Source organism: Neodothiora populina (genome assembly GCF_041146345.1).
Source record: "Neodothiora populina strain CPC 39397 chromosome Unknown canker_contig_12, whole genome shotgun sequence".
Classification (NCBI taxonomy): Eukaryota; Fungi; Ascomycota; class Dothideomycetes; order Dothideales; family Dothioraceae; genus Neodothiora; species Neodothiora populina.
Window position 1 is genome coordinate 1,618,637 of NW_027191404.1, and position 21,544 is coordinate 1,640,180.

Genomic DNA, 21,544 nt, shown 5'->3' on the forward strand with positions numbered 1-21,544 from the left:
GCTCGGCAGTGCCCTGTATCTACCAGTTGCAAGCAGTGTGACCCATCAGTCAATGACTGTAGTAATGAGACCGCATGCTGAAACAGCCAAGGGACTCCGAGGATGAGTCGAGGAGATATTGCCACGAGAGAGTGGCGCCGTCGCCTACCTCACCAGATTATCTTCCTACTAGATAGCATATCCATAGTAATCTCGACATAGAGAAGGCTTGCTCCAGGTTGCACTCGTCGGTAGTTCGATGTACACCTTGAATACAAATACTGGTACTGCACTCACATGGAACGGACAGCTCCGCTTCTAGCGGCAGCACTGAACCGCTGGTAAAGCACCGTTTTTTCTCCAGACTTTGCGGGAAGCTTGAATCACTCCCGAAGCTAGGGTGTAAACAAATAACGTCGTCCTAACGTCGTTTGATCAGTCCGAAACGATTATCTGAGATTATGTTATATGTTCTTAGATAGACTGTGATGCCTGTACCGGAGACGTGTGAGTAAAAGCAGAGTGCTAGTCGTCCAAGTCGACTCGCTACTTGCACCTCGCCTGGCCTTACTCCATAGCATGATCGCTGAGGAAACCGGGGAGGCTGGGAAGGTCGGGCACCAAGCTGAATCGAGGGTAGCTTCCACCCATGATCTGCAAGTATCGGGCAGGTATTATATTATTCGCTACTGTGGTGTTGCTGCACACTGTATGTCCGCGCCCCAGTGTCGACAACTCACGTTCTTGCTCACCACACCATCGCCTACTCGGTCCTCTCGTGAACGTATGAACGACTGTTGCTTTGCATGCGCGCAGATTTTGCCCTCTTTCCACCGCACATAGCATTATGATTCATGACTTTATGACCTGAATATCTCTCACGTCCAGTGCAACGGCCTTACGACAGTACACGTAATTGATTTAAGCTTGACGAATCTCACAATCGGATCATACCACATTCAGCGGTGAAGCAGATACATACATACACCGCGCGCATCTCTGCCACCACTTGTCATCAGCACTCTACAAATGTTTCGATTCGGCAGCAAGAGCAATAGCTCTTCCGGCCATCGTAAGAAAAGCGACAAACCATCGTCTTCCTCGTCGTCTCGCCGGCGTGAGCGTGCCGAATCAGTCACTTCTGCCTCGTCCAGTCGCAAGCCGTCGCGCAGGGAGGACCGCCATAGTACGGCTGCGAGCGAGAGCGCCTCATACTATCGCCCTGTCTCTTCCGTACCTGATGCCCCACCAAGTCTGTCATCGTATGCCACCGCGCCAGATACTTATCGTGCCGCGGGTCGACACGAAGGCGCGCCCTCTGTTCGATCTCAGTCTCTGACAGAAAGCGCCATTGAAACATTGACTGCGTACGATGATGAATGGGAAGACCTCGAGACTCGTAGTGAGCGTCGCGGAAAGCGATCTCCGAGTGAGGAGAGGGCAAGAAGGAGGCAACAGAGGCATGGCTCAAGCAGCGCCTCTTTCGACCAGAGCACGAGGAGGGAGGCGCCCGAAAGACCAGAGAGGATGAGCGAGAAGAGTCGCGGGAAGCAGAGACTTGACGATTCAGCATCTGCTTCTCCCGAACATTCTATTGATCTTCCCAGAGAGTCTACCCGCGGCTATGATACTTTTGATACCCAGCTTGATACTCCCGCCTTCAATCAGTTTCCAGGTCAATATCAGCAGTCTTACACAGGTCCCGAGACCCCACATTATCCTCCCTCGCTGTCCGCACACGTCGAAGATCAGTTTCCAGGACAGAACCCGCATGAGTATTCCGGCCCTGCCCAGCATGCTTCCCAGGGCGCTTACGGCTTGGCCGCCGACTACTATGGCGACCAAGGTCAGTCTGTTTCGACGCAGCCTGGGATCCGACCCGAATCCGACACCATCATCCACGGCGCACAGCCTCATCTCATGTCTGCATCCGCGATTCCGAATCCGCCTCAAGAGACTGGCTATGGCGCCGCGGCAGAATTCTATGGCGGAAGCTCGCCTCAACCAGTCCCATCGTCCGCCCCGCCATCGAAGCCCTTTGTCCACGCTTCATCTGTCGGCAACCCTCCTAGGCCCTCCAAATCTACGAATTCGTCTGCCAGCAGCTCATCTAGTAAGCCCAATAAGCCAGGCAAAGTCAGTCGGCCATCCACCGCTGCAATAGCGACTTCAGCTGCCATGGGAACTGCTGGACTTGGTCACGCCTCCAGTGCTCTCCACCAAAACTCGCAGTCGTATCCCGGCCCTGGCGGTGGTACCTACCAACAGCAGTCATTCGTGGAATCTCCGGCCCCCGTGGATCCTGATTACCTTCCATATAACCCAAGTGCTGATAAATACTCACACCAACACGCCAATTCGATGCCTGAAGTTCCTCCAAGTGATTCGTACTATGCCCCTCCCTTGTCCACCCGCCCCCCGAAGCCAGGTAAGCAATCCTCCCCTACTAATGTTCCACTTTACGCAGCAGGGGCGGCTGGGGCAATGGCGGGTGCATATGCGATGCACGAGCACACTCAGCACAATCATTCGCAATCCTTCCAAGGTTACGACAATTCGCACTCAAATCAGGGACACAATCATTCAGCCTCCCTTGGCGCAACCCCATCGCATCATGGTCAATCTGCACTTCCTCAATTTGCCTCTGGTGGACTGGCTATGCAGCACAAACATAGAGGTCCCATCAGTAGATTGGTGGACTGGTGGAAAGACTACGAAGATGTTCGCAAAATGGAAGAATACACCGAGTACATCGGTGTCTGCAAGTATTGCTTTGATCCTAGGACCAGCGTGGAAGATGCCCCTCGCAAACATCATTACGACAAACGCCGCCAGGGGGACACCTCACCCAGACGTTCAAGCGACTCGCTCAGGCGCATGAATACGCAAGGCAGTGGCCATGGCCGAATCGACAAAGACTCTCGCTATCACTCCCCTGACAGCGAACGTCGGAAGAAAAAGAAAAAAGCCTCGTGGATAGGTGCTGGCCTCGCGGGATATGGTCTTGGAAAATTCTGGGAAAGCAATCGCGATTTCGACACCAACAGCGTCAAGTCCGGTCGTCGCAGCCGGTCCTCCAGATATCCGGAAGACCACCGTGGCGAATCCATCGAGCGAGGCGTTATTGCGGATGGAAAATCCAGTCGTGGCCCTGTATATGTTCGCCATAAAGACGGTAGTGTCACGAAAGAATCGTCGTCCTCCGGCAAGCACCATTCAGACTTCAAAGAGCGTGAGGAGAGAACCTTCAATAAAGGTGCTGCTGGCGGTCTGGGAGCATCTGGCACTTATGCCGGTGGCAACAATGGAAAGTCCAAGAGTGCTGCTTCTGTCCACCACTCCTATAGCAGCCGCGAGCATTCTCCTCGTGGCGCTTATAGGCAGTACAGGCAGCGAAGTAGATCAAGAAGCCATAGCCCCGGCCTAGGCGAAATCTTAGGATTCACAAGCTCGGCCTCTCGCCGTAGCAGACGAGGATCACCTACGTCTTTCACTACTTCACGTAGCTCAGATCATGAGAGAGGCAGGATCTTTGACGGAGCTTCCTCCCGACCGAGCAAAGTACGTGGAGACCACAGAAAAAAAAACAAGAAGGGCTTCTTCTCCTTTTCCAATTCTTCTTCTTCGTCTGCAAATTCCGACCTGGCTTTCGGCGGCAGTACCGTTTCTGCACCTCACTCAAAATCCAAGGCAAGTAGGAAACAGACATCTGACGAACGTCTGAATGCTACACTGCTAGGCATCGGTGCTACAGCTGCTGCAATAGCTGCCGCCAAACATGGCTCCAAGCAAAGCCGACGCAAGTCGGAAGGTGGCAGCGTCAGAGATCTGAAGACGCAAACGCAGAAGAGGAATAGGATGTCAGCTCGTGACAATCACTCGGACGAGCAGGGCGAGTGGGAGGATGAGTCCGAATACCACGAGTCTGACAGCGCTCAGTCCGCACTAGCGTTTGGCGACTTCAACGCCATGGGTAGGAGTCCTGCGCGCCGCTCGAGTGGTGGATCGATCTCATCCCGATCTTCCGGCAACAGCAAGTGGGGATGGGCATGGGGGAGCAAGAAGCGTAGATCACCTACTCCTCCAGAGCAGCCCCCTAGACCTTCATATATCCCTGCTCAGGTCTCGGATAGGACCACGAGCATCCCACCAAGCACGAAAAGTAATGGGAGAGTACCTTCACGCGATGAGAGTGTCGTGAGCGGTATGGGCAACGGAACATCCTTGCCTCCTATGCAGTATGTTCATCCCGTGTCAACGTCAGACCCGACTGCTTTCGACGCAATCAGCGCGTCAATGCCAGGCGCATTTCCGGACCAATCGATAACTTCAGGTAGACCAGGACCTGCTCCTCTCCAACAGCCGCAGCCAATCGCGCCCATCCAACCGAACATATTCAATTCTCCCAGTGCTACTCAACCCGCATACACCAACGGCTCAAGCCCATCTGTGTTCGCCTCCGAAAAGCCTTCGGCTCTACGCCGGACGCAGTCCAGTCCAATCACCAGCCACTATGCCCGCGACGCCGCCGCTATCACGGGAGGTGCTGCGGCTATGACCGCGAGCATCTTGTCGAACGGTAGAGCCAGGACACCAAGAGATGAAGGTTCAGCAGGCGTACGTTTCGAGTTGACCAGGAAGCAAGCCGAAAAAGCGGAACGCGAGCACCAGCGTGAGCAAGAGCGTGATGAGGAGAAGAGACGCTCGGATGAAGACCGGCGACGGTCTGATGAAGCAAGAGCTTTTGAGGAGGAGGCTGCTCGGCATGCTGAGGAAAACCTCAGACGTGAACACGAGGAAAAGTTGAGACGCGAACGCGAAGAAAACATAAGGCGCGAACATGAGGAAGACTTGAGACGTGAACGCGAAGGACAAGTACGGCGAGAACGCGAAGAGCATCTGAGGCGCGAGCGTGAAGAAGCCGAACGCTATCGCTTGGCTGAAGAGTTCAAGAGAGCGGAAGAGCAGCGTCGCGAAGAAAGAGAACGAGCCGAAGCTGCTGCCTGGTACCAATCTCAGCTCGAGAAGCAGACCAGAGAACGCGAAGACGAGGAGAGAAAGCGAGAGATGGCTGCTGCCGAAGCCGCTGTTCTCGAAGACGAGCAAAGACGAGCCGAAGAGACCTACCGTCAAGAACGAGAGAGGTACGAGCGAGAACGCGAATTGGACCGAGAAGAGGAACAGCATAGGCAACACGAGGCGGACTTCGACCGAAGCAGAAAGAAAATCGAGTATCGCAGGCCTGAATCAAGTGTCTCTCATGTCCCATGGACAGCGCCGATCGCTGCTGCTCTAGCTGGGGCTGCTATCGGAGCATCTGCCAGATCATCAAACATCGACGACAAGTCTACCAACGATAAAGCGTATGCCACACGTACTTACGAGCCGAAATCAAGACGAAACGGCCGGCCTTTGATGGCTGACGACGACTACGACCCGGAATATCATAGACGCAGACGCAGTCCAAGCGAAGTAAGACGTGAAGCCGAGATCCCTCATGAAACTGCCGAAAGTGTCGTGACAGATCTCGAGGACCGATACAAACAACCTGCGCCATCACAAGCTGCTTTTTTTGCCCCGAAAGAGCTTTGCGAACCCGCCAAGGGGAAGACTGCTGTCCCCGACCCCATCGGTGATAACAATGTGTGGGTGTATCACATGCCGAACATTGATCCTGACCATCCACCACATGAGCCGCCCCCTCCATACCAGCCTTCACCGCACTTTGGTCCCAACGCAGACTTCAAATTGAAGGGCGTCCCGGGCGGCATTCCCAAGCTGAACATCATCGCGCCTACTCCTCCGATTAGCATTTCTGGATCGATCAGGGATGAAAAGTCGCCGGACAGGGCTGTCGCAAGTCCAGTCGAGGCTTCGAACGACGACCAAGACGAAACACAGACTAGCGCGGACAGGAGGAAGGCAAACAGAGTCAGCTGGGGTCAAGACCAAACTCGAATCTACGAGGTTCATACGCCTGACTCTTCTCGCGACTCGCGCGAATTCATCTCGAACCAGGACTTGAACGATCATGCTGCTTCGCTGCCAATGAGAATGACCGTGGTAGACGATCCCGAAGATGACGCTTCTAGCGCAAGCACCAACAGGATGCAGGATTATTCACCTGCGGATAGGCAGCACTCGAAGTCTAAGTCTGATATCGAACCGAGTGAGGAGATAGCACGGGAAGCTGAGACGTCGTCGACGTTCGAGGGCGCGTATAGATCACCAGTGGTAAATCTGGCCAATCTGAACTATGGCCTAGACTCTCCTGGGACCGAAGGAGCCCCACCTGTCCAAGGTTTCGTAGAAGGCGAAGTAAACGAGCCAACGCCGGCATCGGAAAGACCACCTCATATCCCTGGTGAATTCGAGGTGGAGGAGCCTCAGCAATCTCAGGAGATTCAGGAAGACTACGCGTTCCCTCTCAGCAGAAAAGAGAAAAAGAAGAGAGACAAGGCTGCCTCAAGAGCGAGTACTGAAGAAGTTCCGTCTTCAGTATCTGAAGAGCTTGCGATCTCTCAATTGCCACAGCCTGAGACAAAATCGACATTTGAGCTTCCCCTGAGCAAGAAGGACAAGAAGAAGAGGGATAAGGCTGCTTCCCGTTCATTGATCAAAGATCCCTTCCCTTCGGCTGTGGAGGTAGTATCGACATTGCAAAGTGTCACAGATGAGGTTGAAGCGCCTTTATCGAGCAAAGAGCAGAAAAAGCGTGATAAGGCTAGCAGGAGCGAAGCTGATGATTCGTCATACCTGCCTAATCTCGAGTCTGCATCTCAGTATGATGCACCCGACCCACCTACAGTTCCAGAGGAGGATTATTTCTTTGGCAAGAGGAACGCGAAGGCACAAGATGAGACTATCCTTGACAAGTCGAATGAATGTCCTACACCTTCATATGAGGTGCATACGGTCGAGAAAGTGGCTCCTTCTGTGACAGATCCTGCAGAGGAGATTTCCCTCAGCTCCAGGGAGAAAAGAGAACGGGACAAAGCGGCCAAGAAGGCTGCCCAGGAGGCAAGATCTCTCTCCCCCACGCCAGTCACGGAAACGCCTACACGCTCCGAGTCCCGAGACGACTTTGAACTTCCCTTTAACAACGAAGATAAGAAGAGGCAAGAGAAGCTTGCTAAATGGAATGCCCTGAATGATATGGACACGTCGAGCACTTTCAGCGAGCATTCCTTGCATTCCAGACGAGCTGAAGAGCCGAAACAGAACTCTAGCAAGGCTCAGAGTGATTTCGACTTTCCTTTGACCGAGAAAGAGAAGGAGAAGGAGAGGAATGCGAAACGTAACAAAGAATCTAGGCGAGATATCGTCGAAGACGTAAGCACAGCAGCTTTACTTGCTGGTGGAATCGCAGCCGCCGTGTCGCATCGTGATAAGTCACCACCGAAGCCCGACAAACATGCCGTGCGCGATGAGAAGCGTGTCGCCGAACCAGAGATGCCCACTTGGGATGCCCCGGAGATGAAGCCACTGCCAATCTCTCCGACCGAGGAGCGCAAGGCTTATGCACCCAGCAATTCTCACCATGACGCCGACGACTGGTCAGAAGCCAGAGCGAAAAGCAAAGCAAAGAGAACCAGCGCTCAATTTTACTCTCCAAGTGCTGCGTCGCCTCTGCGTTCCGAGCTCGTCTGGGACGACTACACGGGACGCGAACCCGAACGATCTGACCGTAGACATGCTGACGGAGAACGCCGCTCGCATTCGCGCAGTCAGTCCAGGCATCGCGCTAGGTCGGAGAGTGTCGACGTCCGAAGACGCATGAGTCTGCCATCGCCTGAGGAAGAGCGGGACGCAAGATCAGTAGTCTCCGCCCCTGTGGAACCAGAAGAGGATGGCAGCAGACATAGACATCGGAGATCGCGCCACGAAGACAACGACCACGACTCTGCTAGAAGAAGCCACTCGGTAGCTGCATCTGAGCCGACCAGCGATAGCTCGAGGAAACATCGCAGAAGAAAACACGACAGTGCTGATGTGGACGATACTGCGTCTGTGCACTCTTCCCGCTCCCACCGTGACGACGACGATGCTAGCAGCAAGAAAGAGAAGAAGTCTGGTGGCATCTTGAGTCTGTTCCGCCGCAAATCCTTAGATAGTGCACCAAAGGCTAGGGAATTGGAAGATGAGGAGGGTCACAATGGCGAGAAGAAACATAGACATCATCGTCGAAGGAGCTCCGAACGCAGTGCCATAGGTGACGAAAGGAGTAGAGCGGACTTGGAACCTCATTCACGACATAGAGATGAGTCGAGACATTCCAATGTCTCTAGGCATCGTAGTGTGTCTAGGCACAGAAGCAGCAAGGATGAAAGCATCACTGCTGATGCTCTAGATGACGCATCGGAGTCTCGAAGACGACACAGACATCATCGCGATGAGTCCACACATTCGAGCGCGTCGCGACATCGAAGTAGCCATGCTGATGATGTTGACGATGGGGCTGGATCTACGCGACACAGACATCATCATCATCGCGACGAGTCGAGGCACTCCAGCGCTTCGAGACACCGCAGTAGTAAGGACGACACTGCCAAAGCAGACGACGTCGACGATGCTCGCTCATCTGAGTCAGGGAGGAGACGTAAGCATCGACACAGAGACGAGGGCGAGGGAGATGGCCGCTCTCACACTGGCGATGTTGACATCGATGACACCCTTTCGCAGACCTCTGAGTCGAGAAGGAGGCATAAAAGTCGGCACAGAGATCGCGACGAGTCGGTTGATACACGTCTTTCGGATAGCAGGGTCAGTCACTTGACATAGTTCGTCTCTTAACAAATTTGCTAGCTAACGCAGTAACAGTCACGTAACGTAGAGGATCCGTACTACAAGGAACGTGACCAGTCTTTTTTAGGGCAGCGGGTAGAGGCTGAGGAGCTTCCACCTCTACCCGCGAGCTCTCCTTCTTCGCCGACTTCAGCTCCAAAGTCGACGGAATTTTCTTCTTTCGGTGAACCTAATACCGTCACACTTGAGCATCCGGGATCCACAGTACCAGATTCCACTATTTCACCACATAATCTTGAACAATCTGAAGAACGGACAGCATCCAGGGATGTACCTAATGAGCAATTGACATCGCTTGAGGGAGCCTCTGTACCTCTGCCTGTCAGCCGACCTCCTTCGCCAGGCGATGAGGAAGCACTGCCGGAGTCACTACCACTTCCAAGATCTCGTTCTGGATCACCGGCATTGACAGTCCGTACCCCTACCAGGCCGTTCATACCCCTCAAACCTAGTTCATCGACATCAATCCCCCTTCGTTTCAAGCGTCCACCGCTGTCGCCTCTTGAACAGCGGGAACGTTCAAGCAGCTTCAGCTCGCCCCAGTCAGAGCCCCCAGAGTCACCTAGCACGCCACGAGTGAGACAAGGAAGACCGCACTCGACAGAATTCAAACAGTCTACAGAATTCAGACCACTATACCTTGTCGAGCGCAATAGTAAGGCCGAGACAGGACAAACGGAGGAGGCACTCCCAAGCCTACCATCAAGTCGGAACACAAGTCGGTCATCGAGTTATCAGGGAAGCGAAGAGTGGGAGTCCGCAGTTGAAGAGATTTCGTCCAGCCCAGAAGGACGCGATATCGTCAGCCACGACGTTGAGCACCAGTATCATAATGAGGACATGCTCGGGTCTCAGCAGACAACTCCTAAAGCAAGCGAGTTCCCGGCCAATGTCCTGGAGGCTCGCCCTCATGGCGAGCCTGAGTACTATTCATGGAGTGACGTTGAGCGCGAGGAGAGGATTCACGAGAAAGACTCCCTAGAAGCTATGCAGTCCTTAAGCCACAATGCTAGAGCAACGCATCTCGAAGAAGCCGTAGTCGCGGCCCTCGCTGGTTTCGCTGTAGGTGAGGTAGCGGGCGCGCCCGCCCAGATCAACGAAGACCCGATGGCTTCTGATATCTGGGGCGACGAAAGCGACAGAGACGATCAGAAGCCCTTCGAGGCCTCGCAAAGTGCTGTGCCAGATCAAGTAGACGATTTCATTGGTTCTGCTCCAGCATCACCAGTGTCTCGATCTCCCTCACTCAAGAAGGGCAAAAAGGGCAAGAAGGGAAAGCAGCTCAAGCTTGGTACAGCGTCCAATTCCGAACCGATCGCAGAGGTTTCAGCGGAGGAATTAAAAGGCAGAAGAAGAAATGATACCCAAATGATGGTCGATTCTTGGTTCCAACCCGAGTCCGATGCGAGTCAAGAAAATGAGCTTGTAGAGCAAATTCAGATGCCCGCTAAGATCTCTCCTGAAGACGTAGAGCCCGATGCTGCAATCGAGGGACACGCGATTGATGCCCAACAAGATGCCAGCGCAACTGCTATATCAGATGCATCAATAACAAACGCCGCATCGGCTCCCACCGAGACCACCGAGCCGTCCAAAGACGACGATGCGGACTCCACAATATCTACGCCTTCCAATGTTGCATCCCTGCTTCTCGCCCGCAAGAAATCGAAAAAGGACAAGAAAAAGCAAAAGAAGTCTGGAGGCACTTCCGTCGTCTCTGATCCTCAGTCTGATGACTCGGTTACTACCTGCGACGTGAGTTCTGAGCCTGTTGTGGCTAGAGATGAAGATCTGTCTAAGGGTGGGGATGATTCGTTGTCTTCTTTAAACGACGATGCTGCTTCTGTGCCTTTGCCAGCTGGTGCTGTTGTCGCTCCTGAGTTTCTTCCGGGACATTCGCCCGAAGATGCTTTCGCACGACCTGAGGGGATATCTGGAGAGATTGCCGCTCTGTCTGAGCCTTCGCCTGGAGTCCTCACTTCAGTGATCGAGTCGCCCCTCGAAGAAACCAATGCAATACGCGAGCTTGCCTCAGAGGCCATCAATGAAGGCATAGTAGACAAATCAGAAGAATCCGTGTCAGACAAATTTGCAGAGCCTACAACAGGCGAGCCAGAGACACCCACGACCCCCCTCTCGAAAGCAGAGCGCAAAAAGAAGAAGAAAAAGAGCAAGAAAACAGATAGCTGGGTCGATGAGCCTCAGGTTGATACCACTTTGGCACCTGAGACTCCGGGGGAGAATGCTGTTGAAGATCCGATAGCCGCTGTCGCAGATGAGTCCACCAATGAGGCAGGAGTTGAGGCTCAGTCGACCGCTCTTGAGGTGGAAGATCCTCTTACTGAGGTCTCGGGTGAACTCGAGCCGTCACAACGCGATGAGATGATTACCTCCTCCGCAGTAGGCGTTGGTGAACTACTGTCAGTGACTGTACAAGACGATGTCGTATCAACTCTATTTGAAGTCGAGAGAGGCGTTTCCGATGGCCCCGAGGCAATTGCTCTGCCTACAACGACCAAGGCTGCGACACATCCAAGCGAAGAACAAGATCATCAAGAAGACGCATCAGAAGTTCAACCACTTGCGGACGTCTCAGAAACGCCGGCTGAAAGCGACGACGCCGGTGTCCAATCACGGTTGCCGAGCAAGAAAAAGAAGAAGGGCAAGAAAGGCAAGGCAAACTCAATCGTAGCTGAGCCGACTGAAGAAATCATCGCGCCAGTCGAGGAAAATGCGGATACTACTACAACTGACACAGTTAGAGATGTCCCCATTCTAACGGAAGAGCCATCTCAGACGAACGAACCTCTCGCCAACACCGCAACTCCAGCTGCGCCAGAGCAAGCACCGTCGTCATGGGCAGACGAAATGGACGAGCACGAAACGGTGAACTCCCCAATCGCTGAGCTTACCGAAACGTCGAACTTGGTCGAAGCTCCCACTGAAGCGCAGACACAGCCTGCAGAGGATGACGATTGGGCTCTCCCAGCTAAGAAGAGCAAAAAAGACAAGAAGAAGAAAAAGAAGAGCTCCGTGTTCGAAGATTTAGAGCCTGAACCGCAGGCTGCTGAAGCATCTTCTGCACAAGTAGACGGACCGGAGTCTGCTGAACCCTCTCCTGCACAAGTAGAAGGACCGGAAACCCTAGCAGTTGACGACACTGCTGTTCTCGAACCAAGCATCCCAGAAGTCATACTCCCAGGAGCTATAGAAGTCAAGGCCGATGATGAGTGGGCTCAGCCTGCAAAGAAAGGGAAGAAGGGGAGGAAGGGTAGGAAGAGCGTGGTTTCGGAGCCTTCTACACCGCTGGAGGAGGAGACAAACCCCTCGACTGAGACTGAGGCAATTGAATTGTCGTCCTTGCCTGTCGGAGTGGATGCAAGAGAAGTCAACAACGATGAAGCACCTGGTGCTAAGATATCTGAACCTGATAAATCTGGGGCCGAGGAATCTATCCATGAAACTACTGCACTCGGAGGACCTATGGCAGAGGCAACCACAGTCGAAACGCCTGCAGCCGAAGAGTCTGCGCTTGAGTCAAGCATAGTACCTGAGACAGTGGCCGAGGACGAATGGGCATACACTCCATCAAAGAAGAGCAAGAAGGGTAAGAAGGGCAAGAAGGATTCCGTCACCGCTGAGTCACCACCAGACGACGCGGGTGCAAGTCCTGAGGAAGATCAGAAGTCTAGAAACCAAGACGATCTTGTCGCAACTAATACACCAATCACGAACACTGCAGACGACAATTTTGACGCGCCAGCTCACCTCCAGACAACAGATGATGCGCGACCCTCGGCGGATCTGTCTGAGACTTTACCCGAAAACATCGCGCTGCCTGGGGACGAGCTCACAGGTACTTCTGTTCAAGAAGAGGGTACATCAACAGAAGCTCAAGAGCCGATCGAAGAAGTTTCTCAGAGCGCCGCAAATACTCAACAACAGTCCGACGTCGCTCCTGCTACATCTGAGGAGCTCACGAAAGACAAGATTACCGATACTGGACTCCAGCAGAGTGAAGGCGTTGCAGGTACAGCTGCAATTTTGATACCAGAAGGAGACGCAGCAGCGATAGTAGACCCTCTGGAGACTGCGGACAACAATGTCACCAAGACTGAACCCAAAGAAAACGAGGGGTTCGAGAAGGCTATCACGCCCGAAGTACAAACCGCCGAAGACGAGTGGGCCACGCCGACTTTTAATAAAACTAAAAAGAACAAGAAGAAAAGGAAGTCTGGCATTGAGACACCACCAGTGCAAATGCCTGCCGTTGGAGAGACCAACGAGCCCTCGCCCACAGACAACAACGTGAACGTCGACACTTCTGCTGAGCTAGTGACAGATAACCACGACGCAAGTACTACAGAACTCAACGAAGTGCCGCGTGAAGCACCAGCTACGGAAGTGTCAGAGGATATTTGGGCGTCTCCCGTGTCGAAGAAAGGGAAGAAAGGCAAGAAAGGCAAGAGGAGCTCGGTTGTAACCTCTACTGAGTCCCAAGAGCCTCAAACTCGCGCAGTTCCTGAGGAAGTCGTCGCTGATGATTCTCTGCCCAATGTCGACGCGTCTGCAGCTGGTGGTCAGCTTGAGGAAAAAGATACTATGCAAACTTTTGTGCAGGAGGACAAGACCAAGGCAATTGACGTGTCAATTGCCCCGTCTATAGACATCAACGACTTTACGCCTCAAGAAACACCTGCAGACGAAATATTCTCTACTCCCCTCGAGCCCAGTTCTACTGCTGAGCCGAACTACTTTGGTGCAAGTACCAATCATTCTTTGCAGACCTCAGATGTGCCAGAGTTTCAAGACAAGGATGAGGTCAAGCCTCGGAACAATGAGTCTTATGAAGAACTTGACGACTGGGACGATCTGACAATGAATATCAACGAGCAATTGAACGAGAAGCACATCCTATTCGAGACACCTGCCGATCAATTCTTCTCCACGCCCTTCGAGGCTGTCGCTCTTCCAGGCAGTGATTACTTCACCTCCAGCGCCTCAATCGAGCATCCACAGATCCCTATAATTGCAGCCACGGACGAGACAACCACAGCACCAAGTCTAGATAAGAACGATAGAGACACCAACAACGACCCTGAATATAAAATCATATCCCCGCACGACCAAGGCCAACCAGAGGAACAAGACTGGGACGACCTTACCATGAATATCAATGAGCGTGAGTCCCGAAGCTACGAACCGGAAAAGCCCGTGATTGTCAAAGTAGCTGAAACCAACGAGGGTTCTTCTGAACCCGGTGTGCCAGGGATGAAATTTTATGAGGATGTCTCGTCTCCGGCTGTCGTTGCATTCGATGCCGAGGCGGAAGATGCTACGCAGCAGAAGGAGGCGGTGATTGAGGGGGTGGTTGTCGATCCAAAGGATGTACCTTTGCCTGCATTGCACGAGGAGGAGCTATCTGGAGACTTGGTTGAGAGTGCTGTCGACAATACATTTGGTTCTAGCAATGACAATGAAGGACATCTCGACAGCAAGACAGCGATGGAGAGTCCTACGCCCCCTGCAGATGACGATGCCGAGGACGTGGTCACTTTGCCAAAGCTTTACAAGAAGGACAAGAAAAAAGCTAAGAAGGCAGAAGCGCGAGAGTCAACCCCGTCGATCTCTATGCCTCAGGAAGATGAATCCCTGACTCCCCTTGTCGACAACGATACGTACCAAAACTCTGCACATCAGCCTTCGCTGGACGGGAGCATTCCTGATGGAAATGCACTGCATGAGCGGGCGCAACAGGACACGGAGGCAGCTGTCAATATTCCTACCGAGGAGCCCATGCACGCTGATCCCGTCAAGCAATCTTCAGAAGACAATGAGACAGACAAGACGCTGCAGGATCTGGATCAGGAACCAACGACTACACCAGAGCAAGCTGTCGAGACAAGCGAGACACCAGCTCATGCCGCGGACGTTGCTGCCCATGGCACAGAGGCATTGGCTGACGCCTTACTGGGATCCACGACAAACACAGCATCGAATGCTGCCGCGCAGGAAATTCCCCAGGACGTCAATTCCAGCTCCACAGAAGTTGTCGATAGTATTCCTCGGGACCTAGATACTGCTACAGAAGACGCCCTTAGTGTGCCTGCGAATCTTTCCAAGAAAGACAAGAAAAAGGCCAAGAAGAAGGCTACAGCAGCACAGGAAGAACCTCCTTCGGATACAACTCTGGGGCCATCTGCGGAGGAGCAGGTGACCAGTGCCGATCCTTCAAAGAAAGCAGACTTGAAGCAGTCGCAGGATCCACAGTCCACAAGGGCAGATCTTGGTGATGATTTTGCTCGTGCTTTCGAAGCACCTATCGGCTTTGATGCATCTGGTGATCAGGAAGAGGCCAAACCGGCCATATTTCGTGACACTCCAGAGAAAGGTCTATCGCTGGCAAGTGAAGATGTTGACGACAACAATCAGCAGAGCCTAGGCAAGATTGTCGATGAGGAGCCAGAAGTCATCCCTGAGAGAGCCGCAGAAATGGAGGAAGAGCAAGAGACGCCAGGCTTCGAGACTCCAAAGAAACTCTCCAAGAAGGACAAGAAACAGGCAAAGAAAACAAAAGCTCTCGACTGCGGACCCGAAGAGACCAGTCAACAACCCCTACCTGACAGCCTCGCTAACGAATTCCAATCTGAACTAGCACCAGTGAATTCGATCTTCCCGAGTGAGGTTTCTGCACTTGATACCCCTGCAGACAACAAAGTCAAGGATTCACCACAATTAAAATCTCGATCAGCTCCCTACGAGCCAGAACCCGAGTGGGACATTCCACAGAACATTTCGAAAAAGGAGAGAAGAAAGAAGCAGAGAACCGGCGAGACCAAGATCTGGGAAGACGAGCCTCTCGTTGCTGCTGACCCTGAGGTGAAAAGCTTCATCACCCCTGCTGCTCAGGGTCAGACGGATTTTGAACCTCCCAGCGAAGGAATCGAGAGTTTCAACCCACATGTCCCTGAGACTATGGCGGTTGATGCGACTGGTAGCAGAGGAGAAGATGTGCTTGAAGCTGCTAATGTACCGTTGCCCGAGACACCAGGTGCGGAATCAATCGAACTACCTGAAGAGGACGTGCCTGCGGCTCAGATAGCTCTCCCTGCAATACCAGCTGCAGAGCCCACTGAGGCACTGGATGAAGCTAGCCATGCTGCCACTGTACCTGTTTCCCAGACACAAGATTCCGAACAGGAACAGTCGATCTCGACTGAAAATGTTACGTCTGGTGATCCTACAGTCGAAGCCCCTGCAGATGTTCAAGACATTGAAAGCCCACCCACCAACGATAACACCGATATTGTTACAGCAGAAGACCCTAGCGCTATAGCCGATATCTCGCAAGCCACAGAGGATCTCATATCTGAGCCGACCTCCGAGTCCACCGGGGACGTCCCCCAGAAGCTCTCGAAGAAAGACAAGAAAAAGGCGAAAAAGGCAAAAGCAAGAGGACAGGAGCTGGATACTAAAGATCTCGAAGTTGAAGTGCAGCAAATGTCTGAGCCTGTGATTGAGATGCCGTCTATTGAGACTCCAGGCCTCAAACTAACAAAAGAGCTTGAGCAACCTCAGGGTGAGATGAATGCTTCTGATGTTCCACTGCCGGAGACTCCGGGCCCCAACAAATCAGAAGAGCTTGAGTCCTCGAAAGGCGAGATCGATCCGTCTGATGTCCCGATTCAAGAAACATTAAGCGAACCAGCTCTTGAAAGTCTTCATGAGTCCAGAGCAGAATCTGAAGCTGAGCCGGTCCAAAAGCTTTCCAAGAAGGACAAGAAAAAGGCCAAGAAGAACAAGAAGAACAAGAAGAACGTCGAGACACCAGTGGAAGAGCCTCAGCCTGAGATTGTCCCGGATGATGGCAAGGATCAGGTCGGAGAAGAACCGATACCCACCAATGACGCGGAGAGAGGAGCTGTTTCAATGGATGTTTCCGAGGCTGCTTCCACGCCTGTGCCAGAGACGCCAGCGGGAGAAGTACAGCAAGACTTTACCCTCGATACTCATGATACAGAGATTGCGGATCCCCTGCCGAAAGGAATTGAATCTATCTCACCCAATGACGCCTCTGAAGCACTGAATGTAGAACCGACTCAACGTCAGGAAGATGACTTCGCTCCAGTTCCACAAACCAAGAAGAGCAAGAAAGACAAGAAGAAGGCAAAGAAGGCGATGCTTTCTAGCGAACCCGAGTCACTTATCCAGCAGACTCCAGAGACTCCCACGGATGGCGACGTCGACGCTAGAGATTTACAAGATCTAGCCGTGGAAGGTGAGAACCAAGTAAATGTAGAAGATCGCTTTATGTCGTCCAAAGAGACCTCGGTAGAAGTCGCACTCGGTGAGCGTGCCGATGCCAGTGGACAAGACAAAGAAACTCAATTGTCGTTGCCGATTGCTACGGAAGAACAAGTAGTCGAACCTGATGGCGAGTCAAAGAACGCCATCGGCTCACCTACAACGACAATGACAGAGCCGAATACCGGCGACATGAATTCAAGATCAGACCAAGATTCGCTTTCTACCAACCAAGGACCTGCCCGAACAGAGGACACAAACCGCGATATAGACTTTGCTGCCACTCTCGCAGCCGGACTCCAGGATTCAGGCTTCGACCCTAATCTTGTAGTCGATGACCCGGTCTTCCACAGACGAATCTCTCCTCCTGGAGCACCTGAAGCCGATCCAGAAGAGATGTTCTCAATTACATCGAAGAAAAAGAAGGGCAAGAAAGGAAGGAAAAGCGAAGTAATCGCCGAGCAAGATAGTCTTGAAACTGGCGTTGACAAGTCCTCATCGAATGTGGCTACCATTGCACCTACAGCCAAGGATCCTGCAGAAGTAGATGATTTCGCAGCCGCTCTGAGCGCTGGACTTGCTGCCTCGGGATTTGCCTCTGATATACTCGACAATCACCCGTCTAGTCAGGTTATACCTGATGATGAGCCAGAGGCGATATCGTTCGCGGTATCAAAGCGGAAGAAGGGTAAGAAGAGCAAGAAACAGCAGCCTCTCACACCTGATGCCCTGAAATTGACTGGCGAACATGTCAAAGAGGGACAAAGTCGAGGCCTTCCTGCTATAACCAAGCCAGAGCTAGCGCAGTCTAACGAGAACAATATCGTACAATTACACCATCACGAGCCTCAGATTCAAGATAAGAAGCCCCAAGACCTTACCCATGAAAGGAAGCTATCCCCAATCACCGATGTTCCTACGCGTACTCTAAGTCCCGGCAGCAGAATTGCGAACATCTTTCCCGATCTTCCTCGCGTGAAGAGACGAACTCACTCTGCTGCCTCGCAGGAACCTTGGGTGGCGGACCTCCTCGATTCGACTAAGGCTACGAATCAGACAACGGAGGATCTCTCAAGGCCAGACGATGACAAGGCCAAGCCAACACACAATGTTTCCACAGCTTCTACGGACAATCCTCCATATCTTGCCTCAGACGGTTCTGACACAGCTATTGACAAAAAGTCTGTCGAAGATCCGACGGCCCCGCAGGACGACAAGAAAGCTCAGGAACCAACTGCTGGAGACTATACACATGATGACGATCGGTCTATTGCCCAACCAGCATCCTGGTCGTTTGCCAGCTTGGGTGACACTGGAGTGACGAGCGAAGATCCACATACACCCATTGACCAAGGACTGACTGACGAGGAATCTACAACCCGTGACCGACATGAACGGGATACCGATCAAGGATCTCGCGACGATCCCTTGCGAATTGCGATTGAGCTCAACCCAGACTGGAGCCTACCTGTCCCAAAGCAACGTCGCAAAGGACAGTCTGACCCTGACACTACACTTAATGTCGCCGACCAGCCCGAAGGCGGACGAGTCCCGTCTCCTGTGGAATCCACCACAAAAGAACGAACGTCGTATCTATTCCAGTCACCCCCTGCTGCTTACCGCGACGCAATTGCCGCCCTGGAAGGCACTACTGAACCACCTACATCGCACCCGATGGAACAGACGCCAATACGTCGCACTGCCAACAGCGCTCCTCGTTCGATTCCAGGCGAGGAGAACACGGACCAAAGTGCCAATTTCGCAGTGCCGCCATCAATCAATGCACAAGACGACAATATCCGCTATGTACCTCACGGATCGCCTGAACTGAAGAAAAGTCATTCTGTCACAGATGTTGAGTTCCCGGAGCAAGACATCAAAGCCCCAAGACGCGATGGCACGCCTTTGCAGGAATCGCGTGAGAGAATGTCTTCTACTGCCGATGATGAAGACCCATTCACTGGCCCCTCTCAACGACCTCTGAGCTCAAAATCAAATGACTCGAAATCTTTCTGGAACAATCTGAACGAGAGACCCTCTGACAGAAACCTAAGGTCAAGGCGTGGCATGGACGATCTGCGATCCATCAGCGGTACGAGCGACATGTCAGTAGGAAGTGACACTCGTCTGGCGACACCCTTGGACCAACAACCATCGCGAGCGTCAAGCGCGCATAGCAACCCATCAGGCGGGCCCGGCCTCAGACGCATTGACCGCAGTCGGTCGGGTGATCTACGGGGAGCGGCCAGACAACGTGGGGGAACGCTTGGACCAAAAACAATCACCATTGAACCTCCGCCGACTCCTCCACTACAAGAAGACGAAGAGAACGCTTTCAACGGTCTCGGCAGCGCCCGTGCTGCGGACATGGCAAATGTCTATGTAAGTAATCTTGTCCATCAATGCAGTCACAATGATGGAAACTGAACGTTGCTAATGGCTAAACGCAGGAGGGCTGGGGCGATGTCCATGGGTCGTCGTCAATGTCGCCGACGCGGCCGCCAAGCGTGCGCAAACGTCAGAGCATGCACATAGTTGATCTACAGACTCGACTAGATCAACTTGTCGCCGAAAATGAGCAATTACAGAACGCAAAATCTATTGCAGAGCAGTCGCAGCAGGCGGCTTCTTTCGAAAATAATTCTGGCGGTCAAGCATTCAAGGAAGCATTGCAAGCACGTGAATCCGAAATAGCTGAGAAGGATGGTCAGATCCATCAACTTCGCGCGGTCCTTGGGCCTTTACAACAAGAAGTCGCGAGGTTGACAGAACTGAATGGCGGACTGCTAGAACAAAACAGAAATCTTGTCGATGACACTAACCATCGCTATGCGACTTTGCAAGCCGAGAGCGCCCAGGCTCATTCACAATGGGAGCAATCAATGATGGAACTTGATAGGTTGAGACAAGAACATGCCCAACTATCAGGTGGCATGGAGACCATTGTCCGAGAAGAGATTGCTCGATCTCTCGAAGATAAGAACATAGAGATCAGCAGACTGAAGCAGGACCTTGCCACCGCGACCGAGCAGATTAGACATCTCCAAGCCCAGATCCTGGACACCAAGCATGACGACTGGCTTCTATACCGCGACGAAGACTATTTTGACAATGCGTGTCAAAAGCTCTGTCAGCACGCCCAGCAGTGGGTCTTGCGTTTCTCAAAGTACAGTGACAACAAAAGGTGCAATTTGACCTCTGATCTGCATGATGAGAGAATCGAAGCCAGGCTTGACAACGCCATCTTGGATGGTACAGACGTAGACAAATTACTCGCCGATCGTATTCGCAGACGTGATATTTTCATGTCACTCGTCATGAGCATGATCTGGGAATACGTCTTCACCCGTTATCTGTTCGGCATGGACCGCGAACAGCGTCAGAAGCTCAAGGCATTGGAAAAGACTCTTGCCGACGTCGGACCTCCACGCGCAGTCGCACAATGGCGCGCAACGACTTTGACTCTTTTATCGCGCCGTCCGGCGTTTGCGACGCAACGCAATCTCGACACAGAAGCCGTGGCGCAAGAGATTTTCTCTGTGCTATCGACTTTGTTGCCTCCGCCTGAGCATCTCGAGGCTCAAATCTTAGCTTCGCTGCGCAATGTACTCAGAACCGCAGTTGACCTATCCATCGAGATGCGCACCCAACGCGCAGAATACATCATGCTCCCACCATTGCAACCAGAGTGGGACCCATCGAACGGCGACTTGGTGCGCAAAGTCCACTTCAATTCCGCACTGATGAACGAGCGATCAGGTGAGTACGCATCCAACGACGAACTGCATCGCGCGCAGGCAGAGGTCAAGATAGTGCTTTTCCCGCTCGTCGTCAAAAAAGGCAACGACGACGGTGACGGCGAGGACGAGATTGTCGTGTGTCCTGCTCAGGTACTTGTTGCGGGACAGAGACAGGGGAAGAAGGTGGTGAGGGTGTTGAGTGGAGCGATGGAGATTGATGATCTGGGCAGGAATAACAGGAGTAAGCAGAGTTTGGTGTCTCAATTGGAGAGTAACAATGCGTTTTAGGTTATGGGATCACTGTTATCACAATAGTGTTGTTGGAGGACGGAATATGAGGGCATGATGAAACGAGAAATCCATGAGAACATGAGGCTGGATGATTCAAGAGAGTACAGCATGGGCTGAGACAGTCGAGATAGCCAAAGGAGGAGGGAAAAGGTCGCATGACTAACGATTTGGACATTCTGTGCAACGGCGATTCCCAATATAGTTTCTATAGACATACATAATATTCATTTCACATTCAAGACAACACTTTTACATGACCATTGTCCCACTCGCTAACAAGCATCCACCCAGCCATCTTCGAAAACGCGACTTTTAGTATCAGAAACGCACAGACCAAGCCCAAAATCCATAAGACCATATCAAATTTCCAATGCCATATACCATTTTTTGACCCTCTCCCGCCACAAAATATATCCTTCTCCTCA

General features: G+C 52.6%; 1 protein-coding gene across 1 annotated transcript; it reads left to right on the forward strand.

Annotated features, from left to right (window-relative positions):
* Window positions 1–1,008: 1,008 nt before the first annotated feature.
* Window positions 1,009–21,116, forward strand: AAFC00_001224 (uncharacterized protein; the record flags this gene model as incomplete). The annotated part of the gene is made up of 3 exons (XM_069340386.1): window positions 1,009–8,742; window positions 8,800–19,470; window positions 19,539–21,116. The coding sequence occupies 3 exons, from the start codon at window positions 1,009–1,011 to the stop codon at window positions 21,114–21,116; spliced, it is 19,983 nt and encodes a 6,660-aa protein (XP_069203855.1).
* Between the last annotated feature and the right edge of the window lie 428 nt (window positions 21,117–21,544).